The 21,517-nt window shown below is 36.8% G+C and overlaps 1 protein-coding gene across 10 annotated transcripts in view; it reads left to right on the forward strand.

Annotated features, from left to right (window-relative positions):
- Positions 1 to 21,517, forward strand: part of ZNF451 (zinc finger protein 451) — a 120,794-nt gene that overhangs the window by 61,592 nt on the left and 37,685 nt on the right. For 8 of the 10 annotated variants that reach the window (XM_078369468.1, XM_078369467.1, XM_078369462.1 and 5 more), the window contains 2 exons: positions 12,523 to 12,648; positions 16,991 to 17,102. In XM_078369468.1, coding sequence (XP_078225594.1) covers positions 17,096 to 17,102 — 7 coding nt within the window. In that variant the 5' untranslated portion in view covers positions 12,523 to 12,648; positions 16,991 to 17,095. Of the gene's footprint in view, positions 1 to 3,751; positions 3,807 to 12,520; positions 12,649 to 16,468; positions 16,594 to 16,990; positions 17,103 to 21,517 lie in introns of those variants that run through there. The other 2 variants (XM_078369469.1, XM_078369466.1) reach the window with 2 other exon arrangements.

Here is a 21,517-nt window from a genome sequence, read left to right on the forward strand (position 1 = left end):
CATTGTTAAATGGTTGCATAGTTCACAGTCACCTCTGGAAAGGTGTCCTCCACGGTAGCTAAAAGTAGTTAATTGCCCTGTGTTTTGATTTACAGATGATTTCTAGGTAGACTTGGGGAAAATAAAGATACTTAGAAAAATATTGCTTCATTGGCATTTGGAGGTGTTGTATTGGAAGTGTGTTCATAATCACCAGAATCCTCTTTAGATGATAAAGATAGGAAACCAGGTTGTAGACCTTATGCCAGTAATATCTCTAGCAGCTCCAACACATTTTGTCAACTTCCCATTTGTTTTTTTCTCTTAAGTTTCTTTCCTTGCCGTTGGCCACCTTTGCCTTAAAAAAAGAAAAAAAGTCTCACTGTGGTGCCCAGGCTAAGTGTAGTGGTGCAATCTCGGCTGACTGCAACGTCTGCCTCCTGGGTTCAAGTGATTCTCCTGCCTCAGCCTTCCAAGTAGCTAGGATTACAGGCATGTGCCACCATGCCTGGCTAATTTTTTGTATTTTTAGTAGAGATGGAGGGGGGCGGTTTCGCCATGTTGGCCAGGCTGGTCTCAAACGCCTGACTACAAGTGATCCTCGGCCTCGGCCTCTCAGAGTGCTGGGATTACAGGTGTGAGCCACAACCACACCAGGCCCCACTCCCTTTTTTACTTTTATCTTCTCTATAGTTCATCTTTTTTTTTTTCCTTCTGTGTCAGTGGCAGAACAGTGCCACTCAGGGTAAAGAAATTGTAACTCCCTTTGGCTTTGTCACACTTCATATTCAGAGTTAATGTTTTGTTTTATTTTGGAGACCAAGTCTCGCTCTGTCACCCAGGTTAGAGTACAGTGGTGTGATCTCGCCTCACTGCATCCTCCGCCTCCCAGGTTCAAGTGATTCTCCTGCCTTAGCCTCCCGAGTAGCTGGAACTGCAGGCACCCACCACCACGCTCGACTAATTTTTATATTTTTAGTAGATAACGAGATTTCATCATGTTGGCTAGGCTGGTTTTGAACTCCTAACCTCAAGTGATCTACCCACCTCAGGTGATCCACCCGCCTCAGCCTCCCAAAGTGCAGGGATTGTAGGTATGAGCCACTGCACCTGGTCATATATTTTAAAATTCTCATAAGTTCCAAAGTTGTATTATTATTATTATTATTGTTATTTTTGGTCTTGTATTGAAGGAAGATGAAAGTCATTTTCCTAAAAGGATTTTTATAGAAATAGATGTTGGCAATTTACTCAAATGTTAATATAGGAAAATCTTTTTTAACAGGTTTGCTGGGACTAGCCTTCTTAACTGAATAAGGTACTTTACAGAATGGGGTATATCTATATGTATGTTTTAAGAGTTGTTCATATAAAGAAGATCTGTGTACTTTGTAAACAACTAGTTGGGGTGGGAAGGAGATTGCTTTGTTAAAAGCTGCTTTCCTGGTTCTAAAGCTTTGCTGCTGGAGACAGTAAATAAATATTGCACAGTTTTGCTGTGTTTATCTCTTCTGCTTTATCCGTATTTGGATATGAAATTCTTGAGGAAAAACCATTGCTTTTCAAAGTGTTATTTGGGATACGGTTTGGGTAGAATATAAGTTGGGTAGAAGGGGCTTCTGGTAAACAGAACTTTTGCGGAGTGCAAATTTCAGACCAAACTATGGATTGAAGTTTTAGGATTGGCAGTCATCATAAGCAGACTTTGAAATTGAGTTTCTGTGAAGTAATCCATTCGTTGCAGGAATTCTGTTCAAACCAAATGCACTAGTCAGATACTTTGATGATGTGCAAAGTTAATTCTTTCGCAGCTGGTTGTTGCTTTGAGTTTTCTTTGAACTTGGAGTCCCTTACATAGAAGGTAGAGATTATGAAAGAAATAGTCTCCAGTTAGTGCTCCTCTGTATTATCTATGCCAGCTCATGTTCAGGAAGATATTATGATCATAAATAAACCTCTGCCTTGGATTGTTTTGTGTATATACCCTCACCTTATTCTTTACCTTCCTCCCTCCTACAAATTCCATCTTTTCTTATTACTGACTTTTTCAGTAGCTAGAATATGCCTATGGTGAGTCAGATAGGAAACTGGATTGTTGTGGTCACTTCACAGGGTAGTAATGTTCTTGTAGAGTGCTTTCTTCCTAGGTTATATCACCATGTGTGTGTAGATGCAGCAAAATTATTCATTTCACAGAGAGGTCTAGTGATTTAATATTGATAATATATTCATTTTCCGTTAAAGTAATTTTGTAGAAAACATAAACTGGAAGCTTTTTGGTTCGTTAAGAACTAAAGTGCTTTTTAGAAATTAGTAATCATGATTTACAAGTCATTTGTTTAGCATTAAGCTGCAAAGTAGTACAGTGCTAAGAACCATTATAAAATAAGTTGTTCTATGAAGCCCTGCTTTTTGTTCTTTGTTCTTTTTTTTTTTTTAAGCCTTTATTTTGGGTTCAGGGGTACATGTACAGGTTTGTTTGGTTTTATAGGTATACTTGTGTCTCGGGGGTTTGGGGTACAGATTAATTTGTCACCTAGGTATTAGGAAGGTAACTGATAGTAATTGTTTTTCTGGTCTTCTCCCTTCTCCCACTCTCCTCCCTCAAGTAGGCCCAGTGTCTGCTGTTCCCCTATTTGTGCCCATTGGTTCTCATTATTTAGCTCCCACTTATAAGTGAGAACATGCATATTTGGTTTTCTGTTCCTGTGTTAGTTCACTAAGCCCTCCAGCTCCATCCATGTTCCTGCAGAGGATATGATCTCATTCTTTTTTGGCCATATAGTAGTCCATGGTGTGTATGTACTATATTTTCTCTACCTAGTCCTGCTTTTTAATATTGTGTTCTAGAAATTGCTTTGCAAAAGCAAAATCACTCCATTAATTCTGCATTTCCTTTGATTTGATCTTTGCAAACATTTCTATGTACTGATTTAGGTAGTTAGCACAGTAAGAAGTTACTCAGAGGCTCAGCTTTATGGTGAGTGATGTATGAAGAATAAAGTGAAAGATCTGCCTGAATTTACTATTTGTAAAAAATATATTCATGGCTCTTTTAAGAAAAGTTTTTAATAAATAGCTCAGAGTTAGTTTTGCCTGGCATTGAGCTCCCTAAACCGTATGACATTTTCAGGATCGAGAGTGAATTGTTCAAGAAATAGGCATTTGTAGATAAATTTTAAAAGAAAGTTCGCCTGTGAAGTTATGAGCGTTCATCTGAAGTTTCTCAAGTAGAAATTTAGCTAAATTAATTTTAGTGTTTAATTAGCTTCTTCTTGAACAAATTAGTCAAACTCAATTAAGAGAACTTATCTTTGTAACTGGAAAAACTAAGAATCCTACTTTCTATATTTACATTCCAAACAAGAATAGAGGAAGGTCAGGTCTGTGTGAGCTGAATAAGCATGTATTTTTAGGTTTCAACTTTTAATTTGACTAAGTGTACTTTCGTCAGTAGTTTGAATACATTTTAAAATACAAAATCAAACATGCTTTTAGGAAAATCATATACTTAAGTAAATAAAAATAATACAAGTTTGTGTTTTAGCTAAATGTTTTTCGCTTTAAAATGGTAATGGTATTTGGCTTCAAATGTGTGTAAAAATATTTTCCCGATAGCCATTAAGCTTGTTGAACTGAAAGTGACTTTCCTTAATTCTTGATTAATATGTTTCTGTTGGATTTGGAAAATAAGGTAACGCAGTCATTATACATCTAGGGACAAAAATCAGAGAAGCACATACAATTTACTAATAGATTATGTTCCTTCTAGATGCAGCATTTCTGTCTATATTGTGGAGGATGGATATTAAACATATTTTTATAAGGTAAAATTAGTGATTTAAACCAAATTCATTATATTCCCAAACAAAAGATTGAGATCCTTAACATTTTCGTCTTCATATAGTCTTTTTCATTAATTATTAAAATTTGTTAACAATTTTATTACATATGCTGATTGTAGAAAAATTAGAGAATAGGTACAGAAAAGGAAAAAACCGTCTAGACAGAAATAACCACTACTTAACGTTTTGGTTTACATAGCCTTCTAGATTTTATTTATATATATTTACAGGATCATTTTTACTTAAAAAATAAGAGTGTTGCTTGGCACAGTGGCTTATGCCTATAATCCTAGCACTTTGGGACGCCTTGGTGGGAGGATCGCTTGAGGCCAAGAGTTCAACAGCTTGGGAATACTGCAAGACTGTCTTTATGGAAAAAAAAAAAAAAAAAAGCTAGCTGGGCATGTTGCTACATGCCTGTAGGCCCAGCTGCTCAGGAGGCAGAAGTGGGAGGATCACTTAAGTGAGCCCAGGAGGTTGAGGCTGCAGTGAGCTATGGTCACACCATTGCTATCTAGCCTGGGTGACAAAGCGAGATCCTGTCAGAAAAAAATTATCTAATCTAATAGATCTATCAATTCGTGTGTGTATATATATACACACACACACACACACACACACACACCCCGATATATAGCCTATATATAGAAGTACTAATAGGGAAGAGATATTGAAATGTAAAGTTTAACGTGATCATTTCATTGATGAAGGGGTTTTGTGTCAGGTTGTCATTTCTAGACTTGGACTTTCTGCTATAACTCTACCTGGATACACATAAGAGATAAACGTTGTTCTCTAGCATTGTTGCTTTACCTGAATATGCTTAACTTTCATGGAAATGTGTCCTTAGGTGTAACCAGTATCCTGAATATGGCTATCATTTCTAGGTACGACCGAAATTGGTTCTGTGAATGTTTTACGTAAAATTTTGGATAAAAATGTAAACAAGTATATTCAAGAATGTAAGAATTTCATAATGACTGAACCAGAATCCGTCTAAGCTTATTCTGGCTTTACATTCTCCTTAATTCTGTGCAATTCTGGGTATGGAAGAAAACTGCTGGTGCAAAGATTGATCTAAATATTGGCAAACAAAGGACTCCCAATTTCCCCAATATTTTTCCTAAGGCTTTCCTGTGCTTCTTCCCAACACTGATTGGCCAGCATTGATAACTTATTTACTGTCGGTATGGACTCTTTAATATTAGGTGTTTTATTTAAAGACATTAGTCCAGGTGACCATAGGAAGTTCTTCAAGGAGGATAGCTATTATTCACAGTGAAACTTAAAAGCCCGTTATTTTTGCCATAGATTCAGAGCCAATTGAATTCTAGCTTGAGAAGTTAATTCAAGTCATGTCTGAAAGCCTGACCTTTCTTTTTGTCGTTTTTGAGACGGAGTCTGTGTATTGCCCAGGCTGAAGTGCAGTGGTGTGATTTCAGCTCTCTGCAACCTCTGCCTCCTGGATTCAAGCTATTCTGTCTCATCCTCCTGAGTAGCTAGGAATGCAGGCACACACCACCACGCCCAAGCTAATTTTTGTATTTTTAGTAGATTTTAGTAGAAGCCAACATGGTCTTGCCATATTGGCCAGACTGGTCTCGAACTCCTGACCTCGTGATCCACCCACCTCAGCCTCCCAAAGTGCTAGGATTGCAGGCATGAGGCACCATGCCTGGCAAAGCCTGATCTTTCTTAGAAAAGCTCCAAAGACCTAAGCGATAACTCAAGTTATAGTCTTTATAGGAGATGACAAATCCAGTCTAAGAAAAGCAGTTCTGGAATTTTATAATTTCACATTAAATTATACTTTCAGCATCATGGCATTAGGGGAGTGGTAGAAATTCTCAGTGCTAAGAATTCAGGGCCCCTTTAACCAGCAACCTTTACCCCTAAACCCAAGATTTGTAATGGAAAAATATTGTATGGGCTGGGTGCTGTGGTTGATGCCTGTAATCCCAGCACTTTGAAAGGCTGAGGCTGGTGGATCACTCGAGGTCAGAGTTTGAGACCAGCCTGACCAACATGGCGAAACCCCATCTCTACTAAAAATACAGAAGTTAGCTGGATGTGGTGGTGGACACTTGTAATCCCAGCTACTTGAGAGACTGAGGCAGGAGAATTGCTTGAATCTGGAAGGCAAAGGTTGTAGTAAGCTGAGATCACACCACTGCACTCTAGCCTGGGTGACAGAACGAGGCTCCATCTCCAAAAAAAAAAAAAGGAAAAATTTTATATGACTAATAGAGTCTGCTTCATATACCTAATCTTTTCCCAGTTTAAAACATCTTTTTAAAAATATATCTGTTTTCTCAGTTTTAAAGTGCTAGCTTCAAAATTGGCAAAGATTTCAGAGTTGAAGCCCTTGCTTTCTCTACTACCATTCCTTTTCCTCTATTCCTAGCAGATTTCTTCCAAATCTGCTTTCAATGTTGGTAGCCAGAGTTCCTTTTTTTCTTCCTTTTTAAGAATAAAATAGAAGTGGGCATGGTTGCATGTACCTATAATCCCAGCTACTCTAGGATGAAGTGGGAGGATTGCTTAAGCCCAGGATTTGAGTCCAGCCAGAAGACCCTGGCTCTAAAGAAGGAACAAAAATAGGAGAAACTTTCTCGTCAGATGGAAGAAGACAGCGCAGAGTCAATTCTAAGATGTCTTTGTTTTCAGCATTAGGGCTTGTGGGTTTTTTCAGCCCTTCAGTGTTATGAAAGAGAATAAACAGTTCGGCAGAATTAGCAGGGAATAACAGGCAATTCATTGAGACATAACCATATACAAGATGAGTGTCCTTTATCCGAAATGCTTGGAAACAGAAGTGTTTGGATTTTAGATATTTTTGGATTTTGGAATATTTACATTACAGCTGTTGGTTGAACATTGCTGATATGAAAATCTGAAATCTGAAATGCTCCAAGGAATGTTTCCTTTGAGTTTCATACAGGCACTCAAAGAGTTTTGGATTTTGGAGCAATTTTTCAGATTTTTGGATTAGGGAAGCTCAACTTGTAGTTAAATAAAATATGTAGACTAATAACTAAATAAGAAAAATAATTGTAGTAAATAACGACAGATTTTACTTGACCTCCAGAAGGTGATGGTAAGGCTACAGGTTGATTTTAGAGTAAAGTTGAAGAGATCCAAATGAATGTTTAAATGGCTAAACAGCTTATCTTCCTAGTATTGTGCGTGTGTTTTGATAGCACATGAGTATAATTCGAAGGGAGTAAAGTTTTAAGAACATACTTGTGTGACTAGTGGATTACTGAAATTTTTTCCTACTGGATATGTCATTGCCATGTTTCTGAATTTAATTTTCGTTGACCTTTGCATCAAGAGTATATGGAAAGGTCAATGAAAAGTATTGCATCAGAATCATTAAGTATGCTTTAAAGTAAACGTGAAGAAGAATAATTATGCAATTTCCTGAATGACTAACTTCAAAAGTAATTTTAAATGGTTGTTTTCTTATGGCCTAGGAGAAAATAAAATAATAGTAGAAACATCAATTCAAGGGTAATTCTTCCTGAGTTAGGATTACCTAAATTTATCCAAAACATGGCCTTCTTCCTGTCCCTAGGATATTCACATTGTTGTTGTGACATGAAATTACAGAGGGACCAAAAAAATCCCTTGATATTTTATCCTCACACCCACATGACTACATAAGTGACTTAATGTTTTGGTAGGTAATAATTTTGTTTGGTGTAAGGGTAGCAACTTGAAATAATAGCTTGATGAGTTTTCTGCAGCTTCTAGTCTCCAGACAAATTTAGGCACATTTAGGAATGTCAACCCTTCTTTTAACCTTGTAGGAGAATTGTCATTACTGTCACTTTTGTTTGTTTTTGTTTTGGTAGGTAAACAGTAATTTATTTATACCTTGTCTACTTTACCTGTTTGTTAATGTGACCTTTTAGTTTACCAGGACTTTCAAGCATGACTTTTGTTAAAGTTTAAAACCTAAAAAGTATTATCTCTGTCAAGAAAGTTAACACACTCTGCCCATTTAAAAATTTTACTAACATCTTTAAAATTTTTATTTATGATCTACACTAAATTTCCTTTTCAAGGTAGTACCTACATTTTGTTGTTTTTGCAAGGAGTAAATTTAATGTGCCCTTCCCTCCCCCTTTTTTTTAGAAGACAGGGTCACTTTGTTGTCACCCAGGATGGAGTGCCAGCTGGATCATATAGCACATTGCAGCCTCAAACTCCTGGGCTTAAGTAGCTGAGACTGTAGGCATATGCCACCATGCCCAGCTAAGCTTTTACTTTTTTTGTAGAGATGAGGTCTTGCATTGTTAGCCAGGCTGGTCTCCAACTCCTGGGCTCAAGCAATCCTGCCTTAGCTCCCAAAGTGCTGGGAGTACAAATGTGAGCCACTATGCTCGACCATTAATATGCTCTTAAGACAGATTTGCTTGTACTAACGGGTCAAAGTTTAGAAAAATAACTTCATGTGACTGCTGTTTCTAAGGACTTTCATTGCCCTGTAACTTGTAAAAAGATATTTTGAAGTTAGTAGAATGTCACCTACTACCTGGGTGCAAGACTGTACGCTGTCCAAGTAGTCAGAAAGTGAGCTGGGGTTAATTCTACCCAAAGTGGTCCTATAAACATTCCCTACTGCAAAGGTGTAGCCTCGTACTGAAAATACTAATTTGGCCTTTTTATATATGCTTACTTCAGTATGACTTCTGTCTACTTCTGGAAGTCATACCTGCTGTTTGACTTGGCTGATGTACCACTATCCCACTTCAGATAAAAATTGGGTTGTACATATGTGACTGAATTGGCCAGAGAGTGATGTTTTATTTGTAACCAATCATCATGGTAGAAAAATACAGGGAAGGCCGGGCCTAGTGGCTCACGCTTGTAATCCTAGCACTTTGGGAGGCTGAAGGGGGTGGATCACCTGAGGGCAGGAGTTTGAGAACGGCCTGACCAATATGGAGAAAACTTCATCTCTACTAAAAATACAAAAATTAGGTGGGTGGTGGCATGCACCTGTAATCTCAACTACTCAGAGGCTGAGGCAGGAGAATCATTTGAACTCAGGAGATGGAGGTTGCCGTGAGCCAAGATCATGCCACTCCACTCCAGCCTGGGCCACAAAGCAAGACTCCAGCTAAAGAAAAAAAAAAAAAACCCAGAGAAGATCTATTTTTTTTTCTTTTCTTAAAATAGACTTTTTTAAAAGAGCAGTTTTAAGATCACCACAAAATTGAGCAGTTGGCTTTATTTATGTGGGTCTGTTTCTGGACTGTTTGTCCCTTCTTTTGACAGTACCACACAGTCTTGATTACTGTAGCTTTATAGTAAGTTTTGAAGTCAGATTGTGTCAGTCCTATGACTTTGTTCTCCTTCAGTACTGAGTTGACTAATAGGAATTTTTTGACTTAGCATATATACTTCAGAATGTGTTTGTTGTTATCCACAAAATCTGTTACTATTTTGATTGTGATTGCATTGAATATATAGATCAAGTTAGGAGAATTGACATCTTGACAATAGTGAGTCTCCTGTCCATGAACATGAAGTATCTGTCTACTTCTTGAGAAGTTCTTTGATACAAAATCAACTAAAAAAGTCAGTATCATTTCTATATGCCAATAGCAGTCAAACTGAAAGCCGAATGGAGACTACACCTCTGTTTACAATAGCCACACAAAAAAATTGAATACCTAACAATACATCTAACCAAGGTGTGGAAGATCTCTATGAGGAAAACTACAAAACCACTGCTGAAAGAAATCATAAATGACAAACAAATGGAAAAAAATTCTATGCCTATAGGTGGGAAGACCCAATATCTTAAAATGGCCATTCCGCCCAAAGCATCCTATAGGTTTAACACGGTTCATATCAAACTACCAATGTTGTTTTTCACAGAAGTAGAAAAAAAACTATTCTAAAAGTTATATGTAACCAAAAAGCCTGAATAGTTAAGACATTCCTAAGCAAAAAGAACAAAGCCAGAGACATCACATTACCTAATGTCAAATTATACTACAGGGCTACCAAAACAGCTTGGCACCAATATAAAAATAGGCACACAGGCCAATGGAATAAATTAGGGAACCCAGGAATAAAGCAGCACAGGCACAACCAACTCAGCAACTCATCTTCAACAAACTTGACAGAAATAAACAATTGAGAAAGGATACTCTATTCAATAAATTATGCTGGGAAAGTGGCTAACCACATGCAGAAGTGTAAAATTGTACCTGTCACCATGTATAAAAATTAACTCAAGGGGATTAAGTACTTAAATGTAAGATCTGAAACTATAAAAATTCTAGAATAAAACCTAGGAAATACCCCTCTAGACGTTGGCCTAGGCAAAGAGTTTATGATGCAGACCCCAAAAGCAATTAAAACAGAATTAAAAATAGAAAAATGGGACTTAATTAAATAAAAGAGCTTCTGCACAGCTAAGGAAACTATCAACAGAGCTATGAGACAACCTACAGAATGGGAGAAAATATTTGCAAAGGACTAATACCCAGAATCTGTAAGGAACTTAATCAACAACAACAAAAATCAAACAGTTTAATTAAAAAGTGGGCCAAGGCCATGAACAGACACTTCTCAAAAGAGATAACATACAAGCAGCCAAGAAACATGAAAAAATGCTCAACATAACTAATCATCAGAGAGATGCAAATCAAAACCACAATGAGATACCATCTCACATGAGTCAAAATGGCTGTTTCTAAAAAGTGAAAAAGTAACAGATGCTGGCAAGGTTGTAGAGAAAAGGAAACATTGATACACTGTTGGTGGAAATGCAAATTAGTTCATCTCCTCTGGAAAGCAGTTCAGAGATTTCTCAGAAAAACAAAAATAGAACTACAATTCCACCTAGCAGTCCCATTACTGGGTAGGTATCCAAAGGAAAATGCTGGGCATAGTGGCTCACACTTGTAATCCCAGCATTTTGAGAAACTGAGGCAGGAGGATCACTTGGGCCTAGCAGTTTGATACCAGTTTAAGCAACATACCAAGCTTTCATCTCTGCAAATTAAGTTACCCAGGTGTGGTGGTGTGTACCTGTAGTCCCAGCTACTCAGGAGGCTAAGATGGGAGGATTCCTTGAGCCTCGTAGGTCAAGCCTACATTGAGTTGTGATTGTGCCACTGCACTTCAGGCTGAGTGTTGAAGTGAGACACTGTCTTAAAAATAAGTAAGAAATCATTCCACCAGAAAGACACCATGTACTTGTACGTTCATAGCAGCACTATTCACAATAGCAAAGATATGGAATCTACCTGTGAGCCCATCATCAGTGGTTGGATAAAGAAAATGTGGTACATGTACACCGCAGAATATTACACAACCGTAATAAAGAATGAAATTCTGCAAAGGTGCAGCAACGTGGATGAAGCTGGAAGCTGCTACCCTAAGCAAACTAATGCAGAAACAGAAGAACAAGTATCACATATTCTCATTTATGAGTGGGAGCTAAATCTTGGGTTCACTTGGAGAGTAAGTTGGGAACAATAAACACTGGGACTCCAAAAGGAGAGAGAGAAGGTAAAGGGACAAGGCCTGAAAAACTTCCTGTTGAATACTGTGTTCACTGTTTGGGTAATGGGATCAGTAGAAGTCCAGACTTTGGCACCATGCAGTGTACACTTGTAATTAACCTACACATGTACTCTTGAATATAAAATTAAAATAAAACAAAGTTTTTTGATTTCTTTCATCAGTTTTATAGTTTTCTGCATACAGATATGCATATTTTGTTATATTTATACCTATTTCATTTAGTGGGGAGTACCAAGGTAAGTGGTAGTTTTTTAACTTCAGATTCCACTTGTTCATGGCTGACACATAGGAAATCAATTGACATTAACCTTGTATCCTGCAACCTTGCTATAATTGCTTATTAGTTGTAGGAATGGTTTTGTTAATTATATTGGATTTTCTACGTGGATGCAAACAAAGAGTTTATTTCTTCCTTTTCAATCTGTATGCCTTTTATTTCTTTTTCTCATCTTACTTCATTAGCTAGGAATTCTAGTACAATGCTGGGGGTGGCAAGAGGGGATATCCTTGCCTTGTTTGGTATCTTAGCCTGAAGACTTTGTTTCTCATCAAGTGTGTCGTTAGCTACAGGTTTTTTGTAGATGATCTTTATAAAGTAGGGAAAGTTCCCTTTTATTCTTACTTTTCTGAGAGTTTTTATCATGAATGGGGGCTGGATTTTGTTAAATGGTTTTTCTGCATCTATTAATATGGGATCATATGTGAGGGGCCCTGGAGTTTTTAAATCTCAGGCTTGTCCATGCCAAGCATCCATTAGTTTAGTTTCCTATGGAGGTTCCTACTAGAAGGTTTCTGCTTTAGTAAGTTGATGTTCTTTATTGACCTCTCTCTCTCCAATTTTGGGGGTTAGCACTTTGCCTGATGACCCTACTTCTCTGACAGATCTAAGAGTTCATTCTTCAACTTTTAAGGAAATAAAGATGATAAATGTTCTAGAAACTCGTTTGTCTAACTTCTTGAAAACCAAAGATCCTGGTGGATAACTGACAGACCTACAAAACACCACATAAAACACAATACACAAAATACGTTCTTATAGATATAACTAAAGTAAATGGTTCTTTAGTATAGTAGCTGTTTGATGAATGTGTGTTATCCAAATGCTAATTTCGTTAATTAAGGAATGAAAATTATTTTTCCCTTATAGAAGAATGTTAAACGTAAAGACCATATTGATCATCAGAAGGATAAAGTTGCTTTAACTCTGGCTCGTCTAGCCCGCCATGTTGAAGTGGAGAAACAGCAGAAAGAAGAGAAGAATAGAGCATTCAGAGTATGTTGCTATTTTAACTGGCATTTTATTAAATTAAAGAATTATTTATAATAAAGTTGGTAAAGAGAAACCTTTAATCAAAAAAGGTATTGTTTAATCAAAGCTCAGCATGTACGCTAGATAGCTCATGAATTTAATAGTAATGCATAATAGCTTTTTACATCTGTTTTTAGTTTGTTCTATTCTTACCCTATCTATATAAGAAAAGAGGAAAAAATAGAATTAACTGAGTGTACTTCATTTTTGATAATTAAAAATTATGGATTTCTCAAAGCAGATGAGCAATTAACAGGTTTCTGGTTATTTTTATCATAAGAGTGAAAAAGGGTTTATCAGGGCTTTTATAGATATCAGCTGTTGAAAGATTATTTTCTCCCAGATATAGCCAGACTGCTTTCTCAAACTTCAGCTTATCTTTCCAAATTAAATCCATTACTAAATTTTGGAAAAAATTTGAAGCAGGTTTGTAGAAGACCTGCTATGTGGTAAATGAAGCCATTTTAGAATCTTGTACGATGTAATTTTTTACCTTGATTTGCTTTAAAAGGCCCCACATGAAATTACTTAAAGAATTCCCTCAGTACTGACAAATGTCTTTTAGGAGTAAAATGTTGATACATTGGGTAAAACAACTCCACACTTAAAGTAAAAAAAAATGGAAATTTAAATCATGTCTCTGGCCAGCAGCTATTTAGATTTCAGCAGATCACTTAGTTTTGGACTTAGGGTTTTATTCTGTGGATGGACAGTTCAGAGATGATCTCCCAGGTCAGAATAAACACTATGATTTTATAATTTTAGCATGCATGTTTTTGATTCCTTATTCCATTGGTTATTATAAAGTAATTTGTGTATAGCGTCTTATCTGATATTTCCTAATCTGGTATAAAATGGTCTTTAAATTTAGAAATAGGGCTTTTACTTTATGATGTAATATCAATTAAATTAGACTATGTTATTCTAATTGTATGTTTAAAATGCTTATTGCATAGACACACAAACACACACACGCACACGTACACATACACAGACAATATTATTTTTATCCTGGCAGAAATACTGTTCAGTTTTAAGGAAGTTTTCCTCCACCCAGAATTGTAATCATATTGTTTGGTTTTTTAAATGGGTCAAATCTCTTTGACAAAGAAATCATTTGCAAACTGTCTTACTTTCCCTCAGATTTCCTGAGTGATACAGCTTCTTTTCCCAGGCAGTCTTAACGGCTCCTTAGAGCCCAGAATCTTGTATAGTCATTATGACAACTAAGTTTTTTCTCAAGGGTAGCTTTGGCCTCTACCCATGTAATACTTTACATTGAAAATATTTTTTTTGAAATTTAAAATTTTTTGTTTAACCAGTTGTAAAGAATAAATTTGTCTAGATTTCATCCTTTTTTTTGAGACGGAGTTTCACTCTTGTTACCCAGGCTGGAGTGCAGTGGTGCGATCTCGGCTCACTGCAACCTCTGCCTCCTGGGTTCAGGCAATTCTCCTGCCTCAGCCTCCGGAGTGGCCGGGATTACAGGCACGCGCCACCATGCCCAGCTAATTTTTTGTATTTTTAGTAGAGACGGGGTTTCACCATGTTGACCAGGATGGTCTCAATCTGTTGACCTTGTGATCCACCCGCCTCGGCCCCCCAAAGTGCTGGGATTACAGGCTTGAGCCACTGTGCCCGGCCCTAGATTTCATTCTTTAAGGAAAAAGATGACTTGCTGTCCAGCCATAATTTAGTTTTTCTTACTCGACTCCCTTTATGGATTACTTATTTTTTTAAACTGGATGACAAAAAACAACAAAAAAAGCCAACCGGAAAGAAAGATAATGAAACTGAAATAGAAATAATTTTTGAAGAATTCTAGTGAATGATGATTCTGGCTAGAACTAGATACCATAGAAAATGTTTTTCAATTGTTGTAGGCCTTTGTGAATTGTTGGTGTCTTCATTATTGCAGTAAGTTATCTTTTGTGATGGAGAGTTTTCAAAGAAAAAAAGGAAAATCTCATGCCTATAATCCCAGCACTTTGGGAGGATGAGGTGGACAAGATCACCTGTGAGGTCAGGAGTTAGAGACCAGCTTGGCCAATGTGGTGAAACCCCATCTCTACTAAAAATTTAAAAAATTAGCCAGTCATGGTAGCACATGCCTGCAGTCCGAGCTGCTTGGAAGGCTGAGGGAGGAGAAATGCTTGAACCCAGGAGGCACAGGTTGCAGTAAGCCAAGATTGTGCTGCTGCACTCCAGCCTGAGCGACAGAGTGAGACTCTGTCTCAGAAAGACAGAACAAAAACAAAAACAAAATCTTCACTTGATACTTAACTTTCAGAGATCATGTTCTGTACCATTTGACTAGCTGCCAGCTTTGTGTATTGATATTCTGCAAGTTAAGACGACTTACAAGAAGGGCTGTAACCCTAAAGTTTTTGAAAGTTGCTTGTGACAGAGAAAAAGGGTGGCTAATTTTAGGATAATTTCAATAAGTGTTTTGGCAGCATGAACTATTCATGTTGATAGAGTTCAAATTCTATTGTAAGAAAGGCCAGAGAACTTGAAAAAAAAAGTTGGATTTTAATTATTGGAAATTGTTAAAATAAGTATGCTAGTAGTTGGTATGTAGTAATATTTAATCTCAATTATATTACTTTAATTGAAGGGTTTTATTATAATGGATTCTTGTAAGGAACTTTAATAAAACGGTTCAATTTAATGCATAAGATGTCTTAGGGTATTAGGGCTATTGCTATCTTTGGATAGGCTAACTTTGATTTTATTATTATTTGTTTCTTAATGCATGTTATTCAGTATAGTGATCCTGTAGGATACACTTTGAAAAAGTATTTGGTGATTTATGAAGTTGGAATACTGCATATTCTTTGTATGAAAAATACAGTTAGCACGTTAGGGCTTCAGTAGTCCTACATGAAAGTAACCTTTAAAATTTTTTTAAAACCAGTGTTTCTATACTTAATTAATTTGATTACAGAGAATTAAAAAAATGTATGTAATGCATATTAACGTTCATGAGAAGTAGTATTCCATGACTGTGCTTTGAACTTTGTACTATGTAGATTTTCTTCAGATTAAAATATTGATCCACACCTTCCCCCCACTTATCCTTCTTGTAGAAAACCCTGTTTCATCTAACTAGGCCATACATTATTATGGTTTATATCTTACAAATACAGTGTTTCTGACTCTGATTTCTTTTGAAGTACATGTAAATCTTTTTGAGGGACAGTATGATTATACTCATTAGCACATGAATTCAAGAATCAGACTGCCTCCAAGTTTGAATTCTGACATTGTTATATATCCTTGGGTAATTTATTTGACCTCAGGTTTTTCATCATAAAATGGGAACAATAATATCTAAAATCTTTTTTAAACTGTCTTACACATGGTTAGAGGCCAGTATTAATTTTAATATACATTATGATTAGAGAATATACAAATAGTTTTATGGATAACATACTAGAAAGATTTAGGCTTTTAGCGATACAGAGCGTCTAGTTCAGCATTGTCATCGGCCTGCTGCCTGCTATAAATAAAGATTTATTGGAACACTGCTACGCTTATTTGTTTATATGTTGTCTGTGGCTGCTCTCTTGCTGCAATGGCAGAGTTGAGTAGAGGCAGTAAAGACTCTCTGGCCTGCAAAGACATGATGAAATATTAACTAGCCCTTTGTGGAAAAGTTCACCAACCCTTAGTCTAGATGGCAACAAATACTTTATACTGGCACATATTAGGTGCTAATGAGTTATGTTATTAGTATTACTGAGTGAACAAATATTTATTAGGCTCCTTCTGTATGTTTCAGATTAAATATGGAAAATTTGAAAAAATAAAAGTTGAAAAACGAAAATAATCCCTTACATGGAAATTACCAGAGGGAGCCTTAATAACTTTCAATACATCTGTTTTCAGGCTTTTTTTACTCTGCAGGTATAGTTGCATATGGATTGAAATTATTCTTTGTTTATATTTTGCTTCATTTGTTTAATGCAATTTGGTGACTTGATTTCAAAAGTATATCCCACACCTTTGAAAAATTTTGGATAATGTTTTTAATGACTTCCATCAAATGTACATACCATAATTTACTTAAACAATATCCTATTGTTAGGGATTTAGGTTGCAGTGAATTTTGTGCAATAACATTGGTATACATATCTTAGAGCATGCATTTTTATTTTGATGTGTTTCTTTGGCATAAATTTCTAGATGGGGAGTTATGGGGATAAAGAGTTATCTGCATTTTTTGATCACTGATGTGTAAAAAAATTCTTTTCTCAAGGAAAACAGTAGTAACTTTAATTGAGTTTCTTCTTAATGTCTTCAGGAAAAAATTGATTTTCAGCATGCTCATGGGTTACAAGAATTGGAATTTATTCGAGGACATTCTGATACAGAAGCAGCAAGACTGTGTGTGGACCAGTGGCTAAAAATGCCAGGTATTCTTTAAAACTTACACTAAGTTACCTAGCTTCCCCAAAGCCTTAAGGCAGAAAGTAGTCTGTTTTATTCTGTTGCTAATAAGCATATAAGGTATTGAGATTTTGTTTTAGTGATACTAATATCTCCTCATAATGGCCTAGTTTATAATGGCCTACTTTGTCCACTGTCTTTCTTCTTTGGCACAAGTATATTTGAGTATAAGCAATAGAGGTCATACCTGAGCTCATTAGAATTACTCATTTATTCATTTATATATTTAATAGTTATTGCTTGAAGTAGTACATATGTCCATGGGAGGGTGTATAACAGATTATTTGAGGTCAGAAAAAGCTTCTCTAAGGAAATGGTATTTAAAGTGAGATCTGGAAGATTAATGTTTACTTATTTATTCATCAGTGCCGGCTATCTGGATATTTAATAAGGAAGCATCCTCATAGGAGACTTTGTCAAAGCATTGAATAGCTTCTTCATTACTAACTCTTTGCAGACCTGAGATTCCTTGCAGAGTTACTGTGGAACATTACTTCCTCCATCAGATAATTTGGTAGAATTTTCAAGAGCCAGTAGGAGAGTACCGCCATGACAACTTTTCTGTCTTGTCTTAAAGAATATCTACTGAGCCTTTAAAGAGTTAGGATATCCACGAGACACCTTAGCTGTGGATTTAATCCAACATAGTTTACTTGCAAAAAGTCATCAGAAATATCTTTGCTTGTAATGCTTAACTTTGTTGAACCTAGATATCTTGGATTCCAAAGTTATTTTTCAAGGGCTTTCCTTTGAATAGAATCAAATTGCCACTTATAAAATAATTCTAATAATGTATATTTATCGGTATGTAGCAGTTCATTCCATTTGATACCTGACACAATTGATGTTTTTGACACTTGGCCGCCCCCTGAAACTGTATTTTCTCCTTAACAGCCCACTTGTGCTTCTCAAACTCCCATCCTGCCCTCAAAAACCTTTTTGTTTTCTTCTTACTTGCCTGTGGGATTCATACATGGCCAACAAATAATACAGTATTAGGGACTGCTGAGTTAATATGGTTATGGTATATCATGTCCAGTTATGTGACAAGCCTATCTATATTCCATATAAGTTTGGTTGCTCAGCCATCTGTGATCTCAGTACTTTATTCATTTCACTAATACAGTATTTATTATGTTGGATTGATGTGTTTATATATCCATGTCTTCCACCAGGCTATATACTTCTTGGGGACAGAGACCAAATCTTACTAATCCTTTTTTAATGTCAATTCCTTAAAAGAATGCTCAGCATAGAGATGCTCAATAAATGTTGGTTGAATTTTTATAGATGTGCTATAAATATTTGCATAATGAGCACAGAAGGGAAGCCTAGAACTTGGGTTCCAAATCTGACTGTTACTAAGTTAAACAAAAAAATTATATAGCATTCCAGACCTACTTTGGCAAAAGATTCATAGAAAATGTGGTAGATGGTTTTACCTCTTGGGGTGATTATTGAAAGCTTATAGTTTTTAAAAATCCCTCTTCATTGGCTGGGCACGGTGGCGCACGCCTATAATCCCAGCACTTTGGGAGGCTGCTGCAGGTAGATCACAAGGTCAGGAGTTCGAGACTACTCTGGCCAACATAGTAGCCCAAAATAACAAAAATCAGCCAGGCGTGGTGACGGGCGCCTGTAGTCCCAGCTATTCAGGAGGCTCAGGCACAAAAATCCCTCTTCATGTACATTCAGTTTTCAGTGGAAGAAGTTAATGACTAGCTCAATGGTGTCATCTTTACTGCAACAGAATATTCTGGGAACTTTAAACAGATGCCTAGATAATTACACCTCATCATCTCCAGAGATTCTTCTAGGACATCTGTACTTTTGGGGAAAGATACCTAGGTGAATAGGAAATTGGGCTAGAACTAGAAGACTTTATCATCTCTAAGATCTCTTCTAAAAATTATCTCATGAGTCTGACACTTTCAAGTCCTGTATAGAATGGTAGTTGGGCCAGTAATATGCCGCTTTAAGGTTATTATCTGACTTCTAGATTGTCAGAATATTGTAATGCATTATATATTGAATTGAGCATCTGTTTATGTATTTCCCTTAGTAGGTCAAGTGGGAACAACTGAATTATTTAACTGTGTCTTTACGGTACTTTCAAGATTAGTGTTTTCTCTGCCTTTCAGTCCTGGCTTTTTGATGGCTGATAAGCTTAAGCCTATAGTTAAGGTCTGTAGGTATGCTCTTTTTTGTGTGATAGGTTGCGTTTTTTGCTTGGTCTCTGAGGCAATGTAAAAATAAAGTTTGGAATCTATTGCTTGAACAGCTGCTGTAGTATTGGGCTATATTTGGTATGGTGCTTTTCTATAAATGGGCTTTAGAGAGTGCTGTGATCCTTGAAGAGAGTATAGCTGGGGAAAAGAGAGAGGAATCACTGTTCTCTTTAATTATAGAGAGTGAGATTCTACTACTCAGTAGCATTAAAGGACTTAGTCTATTTCAAAATACAATACTAAGCTTTTATAATCCAGTTTTTAAATTAGAAGTATTTAAGTACCTAATTTATAATTATTCTAATGTTGGACAGTCCATTCTTTATGGATCTTTAGAGTTGGGCCAGTTTGCATAAATTTGAATGCTTAGTATTATAATTTTAAAACAATGTTATCTGTACTATATGAGAAAAAAGCTGGCTGGGCACAGTGGCTAATACCTGCAATCCCAGCACTTCTGGAGGCCGAGGCGAGGGGATCACAAGGGCAGGAGTTCAAGACCAGTCTGGACAACATAGTAAAACCCTGTCTGTACTAAAAATACAAAAATTAGCCAGGCATTGTGGGCACCTGTAGTCTTGGCCACTTGGGAGGCTGAGACAGGAGAATCACTTGAACCCGGGAGCTGGAGGTGGCAGTGAGCCAAGATTGTACCACTGCACTCCAGCCTAGGCAACAGAGCGAGACTCCGTCTCAAAAAAAAGGAAAAAAGCTATTTAAATTTCCATATTTTTGCCTTTCCAGTAGGCGAAGCCTACTTCCCCCCCCACCCAAGAATTGTCTTCTCCAACTTTATTTTTATCCAGAGCCACTATTTATAGCTGAATAAAAGTCCTAATAGGGAACATCTGGAATGTGGATGGACAATTATAAAAGTTGTCGGCTGGGCGTGGTGGCTCACGCCTATAATCCCAGCACTTTGGGAGGCTGAGGTGGGTGGATCACGAGGTCAAGAGGTTGAGACCATCCTGGTCAACATGGTGAAACCCCGTCTCTACTAAAAATATAAAAAATTAGCTGGGCGTGGTGGCGCGTGCCTGTAATCCCAGCTACTCAGGAGGCGGAGGCGGGAGAATTGCCTGAACCCAGGAGGCAGAGGTTGCGGTAAGCCAAGATCGCACCATTGCACTCCAACCTGGCTAACAAAAGCGAAACTCCGTCTCAAAAAAAAAAAAAAGTTGTCATAATTCTGACTGCATTAAGAATATTAAAGATAAAAAAGTATATTGTCGTGTTAAGACTAAAATATGATTAATTCCATGCTGTCCATTATTTGTTGTCAGAACATATTTATAAACTTTTTTTGACAGTTTGATAGAGGTATTCCTCAATAAAGACTAAAAGAGGGAAAAGCAGTTAAAACCTTAATCATATATAACCATTTTGGGATTTAAAAGTCATATTGCCCTAAAGGAATAATTCTATTTAAATGCTTAGGGGCTTTGTAGAAAATTCAATAAAGATAAATATTTAGTTTTTGTTGTATGAAATATTCAAAGCATTTGAGTGAAATAGTCCACAAGAGGTAGTAATAAAAGAGGGAGTAATAATACTGTCTGTGAATCAGAATACTTGTGGTTGTTTTGCAATTGTTTTTTATACAACTCTTTAAATTTTTCATCATATATCATGTGTTGGGAGTTTCCCTGAGAGCATTTGACTGGGGGATTCATCTACAAGTTGTGTGACTTTAAGATAAAAATTATAAAGAAAGAAAAGGATGAAGAATGGACCAGGGTAGTGGGGGATTAATTAATTAGGAGAAGAAAATGGTAGACAAACTATTTCCTAATTGGCTTTTTAAAGGGAAAAAGAGAAGAGACAAAATAGATTGACTAGAAAGGGGAGAGGTATCAACAGTAAGTAAATCTCTGCTTTGTGTTCTATAAATTTGTTATTCCTCACACTTGTATTACTTAATGTCTAGGTTGGAGCTGATTGATCAGTGGTTTGATTCCTCAGAAAATAACACACTTTGCCGGGCGCGGTGGCTAATGCCTGTAATCCCAGCACTTTGGGAGGCTGAGGCAGGCGGATCACCTGAGATCGGGAGTTCGAGACCAGCCTGACCCACATGGTGAAACCCTGTCTCTTAAAATAAATAAATAAATAAATAAAAAGAGGGCCGGGCGCGGTGGCTCACGCCTATAATC

The sequence above is a fragment of the Callithrix jacchus genome, chromosome 4, assembly GCF_049354715.1.
Source record: "Callithrix jacchus isolate 240 chromosome 4, calJac240_pri, whole genome shotgun sequence".
Classification (NCBI taxonomy): Eukaryota; Metazoa; Chordata; class Mammalia; order Primates; family Cebidae; genus Callithrix; species Callithrix jacchus.